At 36.9% G+C, this 9,329-nt stretch overlaps 1 protein-coding gene across 3 annotated transcripts; it reads right to left on the bottom strand.

Annotated features, from left to right (window-relative positions):
- Positions 1-4,860: 4,860 nt before the first annotated feature.
- st6galnac4 (ST6 (alpha-N-acetyl-neuraminyl-2,3-beta-galactosyl-1,3)-N-acetylgalactosaminide alpha-2,6-sialyltransferase 4) lies at positions 4,861-9,291 on the bottom strand. 3 transcript variants are annotated; one of them, XM_083564193.1, is made up of 6 exons: positions 9,177-9,291; positions 8,699-8,769; positions 8,394-8,531; positions 6,912-7,321; positions 5,599-5,706; positions 4,861-5,414 (listed from the first exon to the last, which is right to left on the bottom strand). In XM_083564193.1, the coding sequence occupies exons 2-6, from the start codon at positions 8,708-8,710 to the stop codon at positions 5,234-5,236; spliced, it is 849 nt and encodes a 282-aa protein (XP_083420319.1). In that variant the 5' UTR covers positions 8,711-8,769; positions 9,177-9,291; the 3' UTR covers positions 4,861-5,233. The 3 variants fall into 3 exon arrangements, with proteins under 3 accessions (XP_083420319.1, XP_083420320.1, XP_083420321.1); XM_083564194.1 differs by lacking the exon at positions 9,177-9,291 and adding an exon at positions 8,881-9,013; XM_083564195.1 differs by lacking the exon at positions 9,177-9,291 and adding an exon at positions 8,934-8,967.
- Positions 9,292-9,329: the final 38 nt, after the last annotated feature.

Raw genomic sequence — 9,329 nt, forward strand, 5'->3', positions numbered from 1 at the left:
GCTAAGCTGCCACTCTTGGGCCCTTGAGCAAGGCCCTTAACCCGCCTTGCTCCCGGGGCGCCATATCATGGCTGACCCTGCGCTCTGACCCCAGCTTCTAAACAAGCTGGGATATGCGAAGAACAAAATTTCACTGTGCTGTAATGTATATGTGACAAATAAAGGCTATTCTATTCTAGTCTGATTTTCCTGATCCATACTGATAAAATAAATCAGGGCGGCCCTGCTATAGGGTTTGAAATATTGCTACACAAATATTTCTGTATACAAATCTAGCTGTTGTAAATTAAAAAGATCTACAAATTGAATAGTCTAAAAAATAAAGACCAACAAAAAATAGTTCAAAAAGTATATTTACAGACAATAGTAAATGATTCCAGGTTTATTTGAGAATATCGATGTAAAAAAATCCCAGTAGGTGTAAAGCAGTTTTTTTAGTTAACACAATATCCTCGCATCTTAATGCGAGTATATTGTGTTAACTAAAAAAACTGCTAAAAAATGTAAAAAAAAAAAAAAAAACAAAAAAAACATTACAATAGATTTCCATATTAAAATAAAATAAAATTTAGGTTTCCTCAACTTTCAAATATTTTAGACCAAAAGACAAAAATAATTGTACATAATATAACAGTACATACATAAATACATACAAAAAGTTATTCTTTTGACATATAAACAGACAAAAAAACTTTTTTTAAATAAAATATTTTTATACTGACATATTTAAAGGACAAAACAATGAAATTTGATGTGTGTTAAAATAATGAAATGCATTATAAAAGCAAAGGTTCTATTTAGGACAAGATTTTTCTGTTCAACATTCCTTGGGGAACTCGAAAACAGAGGGTCACCCAATTATAAAGAATTCCAAATAAGATCATTTTGGGAAGTTATATATATATATATATATATATATATATATATATATATATATATATATATATATATATATATATATATATATATATATATATATATATATATATATATATATATATATAAAAACTTCCCAAAATATATAAATATAAATACACACACACACACACACATTGAGATATATATATATATATATATATATATATATATATATATACAATCTCAAGAAACAGTTACAAAACATTTCACAAGAGCCTAAGAGGCCATGATCATATAATATAACTTCCAGAAGTTCATTATCCAACATCCAGTCCTTTTTAAAGTGCTTTTGATTTCTTTCTACCACCAAATAATTAAAATGCCACTCCAAACCTCTCTAGCCAATAAATCAGGTATAAGGTATAAAGTTTTTGACAATAATAGACCAGTCATACATCTTTCCTTTTTCAACAAAAGTACTGTTTCTATAATTTACCTCACCATTTAAATTGTTTGAACTATTTATAGAAAAAAATGATCATGAAATTAGCCACCATGACAGTAAAATCTAAGTAATATCAAAATATCTCCAAACAAGTAAAGGTGTGAATTTAAAGGGATTTCCTGTCCTAGATAACTAAAAGTGCAACATACAGTTAAAAAATAAAGCATAACTGCATAATCCTTACAAATGGGTTGACATTCTCTTCCAATGAATACAGAAAAGCTTAAACAGCATAAAGTGCCATTAAAACAAAAGCTTTTGTAGTTTGTTACAAACACGTATGCATGATGTAAATAAAGTCAGAATCAGTGCTTTAAAAAAAAACAATTCATCAGTTAATATTTTAGAAAAATCTGAGTGGAAAAAACTGCATTCCTAGAACAGATCTTCATGTAACAGCAGTAATACATTATAATAAAACATTTCCAGTGAAATATCAATGGCTGTGATCACAGTCTGTACAGGTAAACATTTCAGAGAGCGGATTTCCTGTTTAAAATTTCACATGTGCACCGACGTCGATGTGCAGCAATAAAAGAAACATAGACCCACATACGCATGTAAAACAGCAGCATGTTCATGTGTTCCTTTGGTTTCACTAGAATGCATACGCCATACATATTTTTCATGTGAGCAATATTATCGTTACATATTTGAAAAGTTATGTTGATTTGTACCTTTCAAATTAGACAACATCAAACACTCAAATAGCAGGTTTGAGGTTACAGATGTTCTGTTTCTGTTTGCTAGATAAATTCCAAGCAGTTAACTTTTGTAAACATGTTTCTCGATCAAAACAACAGTTCTGTCCAGATTCCTGCCGAATGAGATGCAGGAGTAGTGACCGCATATTAAAGGGTCTATAATCGTAACAAAAACAGTAACAAAATGAGTTCTTTGAAATATATACTCTATATTCGTGAACACTCCTGCTTTTAGTGAGAAAAGCGACTAAAGATTCCACAAGCAAAACTTCTGACCTGCTTATATACACAGTATATCACAAAAGTGAGTACACCCCTCACATTTCAGCAATTATTTTAGTATATCTTCTCAATACAAGACAATACGATAGAAATTAAATATTTTAGAGAAGTCATTGTGCAGCTTGTATAGCAGTACAGATTTACTATCCTCTAGAAATATCTCAACATACAGACATTATTGTCAAAATAACTGCCAACAAAAGTAAGTACACCCTAAGTGAACATCAAAACTGTGTCCAAAGTGTCAATAATTTGTGGGAGCACCATTGATATGTAGCACTGCCTTAATCCATGGGCATGGAATTCACCAGAGCTGCACAGGTTGTTACTGGGATCCTCTTCCACTTCTCCATAATGACATCAACGAGCTGCTGGATGTTAGACAAATGGTGCTTCTCTACCTTCTGCTTGTGGATGCCCCACAGGTGCTCAACAGGGTTTAGGTCTGGAAACATAATTGGCCATTACATCACCTTCACTTTCAGCTTCCTCAGCAAGGCAGTTGTCATCTTGGCGATGTGTTTTTAGTCGGTTTTATGTTAAAAAACTGCAGTTCAGCCCAGTGTCTAAACGGAGGGCATCATGTTCTGCTTCAGAATGTCACAGTACATGTTGGAATCCATGTTTCCCTCAATGAACCTCAGCTCCCCAGTACCAGCAGCACTCATGCAGCCCCAGACCATGATGCAACCACCACCATGCTTTACTGTAGGCAAGACACAATTTTCTTGGTTCTCCTCAACAGGGCTTTGCCACACGTGCTGGACTCCATCTGAGCCAAACATGTTTATCTTAGTAGAATCAATCAGACCACAGGACATGGTTCCAGTAATTCATGCTCTTGGACAGGTCGTCTTCAGCAAACTGTTTGTAGGCTTTCTTGGGAGCCAGCTTCAGAAGAGGCTTCCTTTTGGGAAGACGGCCGTGTACGATTTGAGCGCTGACAAGTGGATCTGTTTCTGCAACCTCTAAAGCCATGCTGCAGCACTCATGCGTCTGTTTTTTTGAAGTCAACTTCTGCACCTGATGCACAGCACGAGAACTCAAACTGTTCCTAAAGGAACCCGTCTTGGAAAACCTCTGTATGACCCTGGCCACTGCACTGTAACTCAGTTTCAGGGTGTTACTGATCTTCTTATAGCCTCGGCATCTTTGTGGAGAGCAACAATTCTAATTCTCAAATCTTTAAAGTCTTTCCAAGAAGTACCATGTTGAACATCCAGTGGTCAGTATAAGAGAATCAAAGCACCAAATTTTAACTGATCGAATACAAGATACACAAACTCGTAGGTCCTGTCGAGCAGAGAAAATCTAATGAATAGGACATCTGTTTTTATATTGTACATGATATAAATGGCTGTATGCTGAGTTACTTTCAGAGGACAGTAAATCTGTACTGCTATACAAGCTGCATATTGACTCAAATATTATAGAAGATATACTAAAATGGTGGATAATATGTGAGAGGTGTACTTATTTTTGTGAGATACTGTATATATAAAGGCTGCCAAAGCTCATGCTGTGTTTTAAAACCATTTCAACCAAAAAATCTATTTGTAAATAGCTATTTTAACACTTTCCTAAGTAAAAAAAAAGTGTTAAAAAAAAAAATTGGTGTTTTTGAATATCTCTGGACGAAATTCTCCCTTTATTTTAGCTCTATAATTTACAGGAACAGTTGAGCAAATATTGATCGATTTTCTTTTACACTAATGAACGCAAAGCCTTCTCCATTTGTCTTGACAGAAAGCGAGTGCGCTCGAGAAAATACGACAAGAATGTGAGATGGAGGAAGGGCGCGAGGCTACTGTATAACATTGGAGAGTTCAAAACAGCTGTCAACCACAAAAACTGTCAATCATTCTGCACACAGGGAGGTGGTAGCTTAGTGGTTAGGGCATTGGACTTTGTATCCGAAGGTCAAGAGTTTCGATCGCAGCAATTTGCTGCGAAAGCTCTGCAAAAAAAAAAAAGAGGATACGCTAATTTTATAGTTTGGGAGAAATGTGAGGAGTCTTTTTTTTTTTATAATTGTGTGACTGGGTACGACTGTAAAATAATCAAAGTTTGTATTAATGTAATTTCAAGCCGTATCTTATTAATAAATTAATTGAAGTCTTATGCAGGCACCAGACCCTGTAACACATCTGGATTCAGATTAGTATTTGTTTTCTTCATTCATCTTTCATCCTTCATTTTCTCCCGCTTATCCGTAATTCGGGTCGCGGGGGCAGCAGCCTAAGCAGGCATACCCCGCCTTCGACTGCTGCCCAATCCTCACAGCACCGTCCCTTACGGTCCCTCCTGCAGGTGGTGAGCCCACGGGAAGGCGGCCCCACATCACGGACCTTGATATTTCCCTCGTAAGGGACCCCCGAAACATAGAGGGTTAAGGGCCTTGCTCAAGGGCCCAAGAGTGGCAGCCTGGCGATACCGGGGCTCGAACCCCAGACCTTCCGATCGGCAACCCAGCGCCTTAACCGCTGGAGCCACCACTCCCCCTGTATTTGTTTTCAAGTATTATTATTTGTTCTAAGCTCTAAAACTTGACACAGACTCTTAAATCTGTGAGCCACAGCCCTATGTAACCTCATATCATCAATTCTTCATGTAGCCTCTCTTAGTTAATCACATCTCCCGTAACATGATGAAACCTTGTGTGACCTCGCGTAGCCTAACGACATGCAGCTTCGCAAAAATAACACTACGCTAAAGCAAAAATAATAAATATGAAATGGATAAACGTGGAAAATGGTTTGAAATGTATCCTGAACGCAGTTGCCGGTTTTGCTTTTACCCCCCCTTGGCGTCTAACAGCAGTTTGAGGAAGGTGTACTTTGAGTGTGCTGTTCCGTATCACAGAGGTGTCAGTGTTGTTGTGAGTTCACCATGAAGGATATTGGAATTGTAATTTTCCCTGCGATGCCCACTGTCTGTAGATCTGTTTCTCGGTGATGAAGCGATGGCCGCCTCTCCGTGCACGCTCGTGCGCTTTGTACATGCTGCACTCGTCCAGACGATTCGCCTCGTAATAGTGATACGGTACTGAAGAGTAATTGGTGAGACTACACACACAAACGCACACTTTAAAGACAGTGACTGTTGGCTGAACATGCCTAATTTCTATGTTATCTTAGTAATAGTAATAATAAACATTCTTTTTCTTCTTCTTCCACTACTTATTGTTATTATGAATTATTATTATTATCTCAAATAGAAAGGAAAATCTCCCGAACCTCAAGCACTCACCTGCAATACGACCCGTCTTTCATCCCATAAACATCAATTCTGTTGCACACATCCAGCGCAAAAATCATAGTGAAAAATCCAGTGCTGAGGAATGCACCTGACCTCATTCTGAGATAGATAGATAGATAGATAGATAGATAGATAGATAGATAGATAGATAGATAGATAGATAGATAGATAGATAGATAGATAGATAGATAGATAGATAGATAGATAGAGATAGATAGATAGATAGATAGATAGATAGATAGATAGATAGATAGATAGATAGATAGATAGATAAAGATAACAAATGTTTATGTGCATCTTGTTGTCTTGCAGTGTGTTGTACATTTGGCTTCCACTTCATTATGTGCACCTTTATCCACTGGAAATATAGAAATGTATCCGCATGCCTTTCCCGATTTTCACCCCCAGATGTCACTATTGTACCCTGTGTCCTTAATTACTCTCCTATTATATCCTACGAGTCCTGTTAGCTCTGTGTATTTATGTTCCCCTTTTTATTCCTGTCTTTTGGCTTTATAGTGAAAGTTGTGTAATTTCCCGGTGTAAGTCTTTCATTCTGAGTTTCTTTCTGACCCTGACAGAAGCAGGTTTATTAGGATAAATTAAAAAGGTGCATGTTGTAGCTGTACAGTTACCTACCACAGCCTGGACAATTTGTTAAATCAATGGAAATGCGCCTCTACTAAGCAGCTTCTTTTGATAGTTTGGATGGTGGATGTGAATTAGCACATTAGTTACCCAGTCTATTATTGTTATTCCTAATCATAGACTAGGGGTGTGTAACGGTTACACGTACCGATTTTTTTCGGTACAGGGCTTTCGGTTCGGGACACGTGTGTACCGAATGCAATCCTTTTACGTGCGGAACATAGTTATAATCGGAGTTTCCTCAGGAACGTATTAAGTGGTGGACCACAAGTTTGTATGCTTTTTTCAATGTGGCTACTCACTCCGTACTGAAAATAAGAATTGTTTGGTGCATAAATGAAAACACGAAAGAATCAATAGCGCTAGCCGCTAAACAGGAAGTGGCAAAAACCCTGACAATTCCACATATCCAGGGAGTGAAAGCACGAACTGATGAAAGGAATGAATACATTTGTTAAAGTATGCTGAAATAAGTAAGTAACAGTTAAATAGATCAGATCTTGCATACACACCTGTACTACCCAAATGGGGTCTAACAAATGTAAACCAATTACATTTTTCCTTTATTGAATCGATTTCATTGATTATGCAATTTAATCAACATAATAGAGTATTGCATTTTATTTATTCTATTTTATTTTGAAGGTTATAACTACCTGTTCTTGCCAGTCTCCTTTTGGAAGACGAGATCACACTGCAGCATCTTCTCCCTGCTCACGGCATAGATGTGCGCGCCCGGGTACTTCCGTGCCACTTTTGCCAACAGATTGAACACTCGTCCCTTGCCATCATGCCTCATGCTCCGCTCAGGACCCCAGACCACATAGCGTGTGTTTGCCTCTTGCTTGAAGAAAAAGGTCTCTCGGTGCACCAGGCGTCGCACGCTGGAGTGTGAGACGACGCGGACGGTCGTCCTATTGCCCACGTCGGCCTCAAAGCCAGGTGTCGGTGCAGCGTTCATGCGGATCACGCATTCATGCCCGTCAATCTCCTGCCCACGTCTGCTGCCTAGCACCTGGCCCGAGCTGGAGACCACGGCGCAGCGGGCACAGCGTAGAGCCAGATACTGATGCAAGGAATTTAAACAGTTAGTATGTGTATTAGGGGTGTAAAATTACACATAAAATATAATAAAAATATAACAGAATACATCAAATTGATGCAATAGACTTCATTATATGTTCATTTAAGTGATTAAATTGGCACAAAATAAATTGATTAAATAAAATGATATAAATGGAAAATTATATTAAATAGTTTACATTTGTTAGACCTATTTGGGAAATACAGATGTGTAAATAAGTGTGTGTTTTACATTTAATATAATTTTTTTTTAAGACACTGTTCTGCACATTTCAGCATACTTTAACAAATGTCTTCATTCCTTTAATCCTTTATTCATTCACTCCCTCGATATGAGGAATTGTCAGGATTTTCTTCTTTAAAGAGAAATTCCTTAAGATGGACATCCATAATCGCTAGACTCTCATTAAAAAAAACGGAAGTGGGGCGAATTCGTGCATGCGCAAAACAAAATACAACGCACTACAAATTGTATTTACGATGACACTGCGCTAACTCTAGTTTTTTTATTATCATCTTTTTAATACGCCTAACATTTTTGTGTATGTTTTCAAATGTAATAATAATTTTAAAAAGTGACATTGAACTCAAAGTGCGAGGCGGAGACTAAACAAACTTGTGATCCGCCACTTAATACGTTTGTAAGGAAACTCGGATTGTAATTATGTTCCACACAAACAAACGATTGCATTTCGTACACGTGCAAACTGACAGCACTGTACGGAAAATGTTCGGTACGAATGTGTGTACCGCTACACACCTAATGCATATTAATAGTTAGAAAAAGTGCTTCACTGTGTGCAACTGGTCCAAAAATAAAATTAGGAGTTTATTACATTCTCAGGGAAACCATTTTTAAAAAATTGGCAAGTTGTACGATAACATTGTACAATTCGTATCACAGGAAGCTGGAAAACTCCACCCACAGAATCCAATTTTATATTACAATTAGTCCATTACATTCAAGTTGCCATTATTTCTATACAGGACAACTTTTTATGATGGTGTGATGTGATATCCATTGGTGAAACGAAATAATAAATCAGGAAACCTACACGTGAACTTGACCAGGTTTGAGGTGAAATTCTCACGTAGCCCCGAAGTCCCAGATCTACTTCTCTTGGTTTGGTTACGTGATTGTACCAGAGCAACAAAGAGAGGACGAGAATGACGAGGAGAAAAAAACTATACTTCTGCATGTGGATTAAAAAAAATGGAAAAATGTATTATAAAATTAAGTTAATTTTGATTTAAGATAAACAACAAAAAAAAACAGCACATAAGGTTAGTTTGTACACATCAGGTAAAACAATCCTCAAAATCTAGATTTTATATTTTATAAAAATATTACAGATCATACCAGAGACTTCATATCCTGTTGAAGCCTGAGGATCTCCCACCAGGTTGCATTTGACTCTGGCTCAGGTCATTCTTTAATGCAAACAAAACCATTAAAACAATCATAACACAATAATTGCGATTACGCAATCTTTGTCATAGTAATAGCTTTGCTCGTGATTTTGTCGTTTAGTACAGTATTACAGTGAGCTGAATCCCAAATGCCTCCTTTTTTACACATTCACTATGTAGTGCACCTCTACAGGGACAACAGCGTCGTTTTAGATACAATCTGCATTGGTTCGTGCCAGCAACAGGAAAAGCAATTCCGGTAAATCATACAAAAATAAATACGAAAAAACGATTCACAAGCCATAATAATTTTGTATAATGAGCTCATATGATACGCAATATTTTCTATTCATCTATTATTAATAGAAGAAAAACCTATAATAATACATTAAAATGACAAGCTAGCTAAGGAAATGAACATTCCTTACATTTTCCTCGACACGTCCATGTTTATGTTCCGGAGTGAAACATTCATTGAGAAACTTAGTTCCGATATCATTGTCATTCCATTTGGGTGAACGGTGGAGAAAACTGGTAGTGTTTCAATAACAGGAAGTTTAAAGAATATAAGGAATGCGTGA

This window comes from Silurus aristotelis (assembly GCF_946808225.1).
Source record: "Silurus aristotelis genome assembly, chromosome: 16".
Taxonomy (NCBI): Eukaryota; Metazoa; Chordata; class Actinopteri; order Siluriformes; family Siluridae; genus Silurus; species Silurus aristotelis.

Bases quoted from the DNA above. Each gene is read 5' to 3' on its own strand.
- st6galnac4 (XM_083564193.1), bottom strand. The intron at 7,322-8,393 runs GTAGGTTTCCTG...TCCTTGCATCAG, and splicing joins AAACCTGGTCAAGTTCACGT to TATCTGGCTCTACGCTGTGC. The intron at 5,415-5,598 runs GTGAGTGCTTGA...TTGTGTGTGTAG, and splicing joins AAAGACGGGTCGTATTGCAG to TCTCACCAATTACTCTTCAG.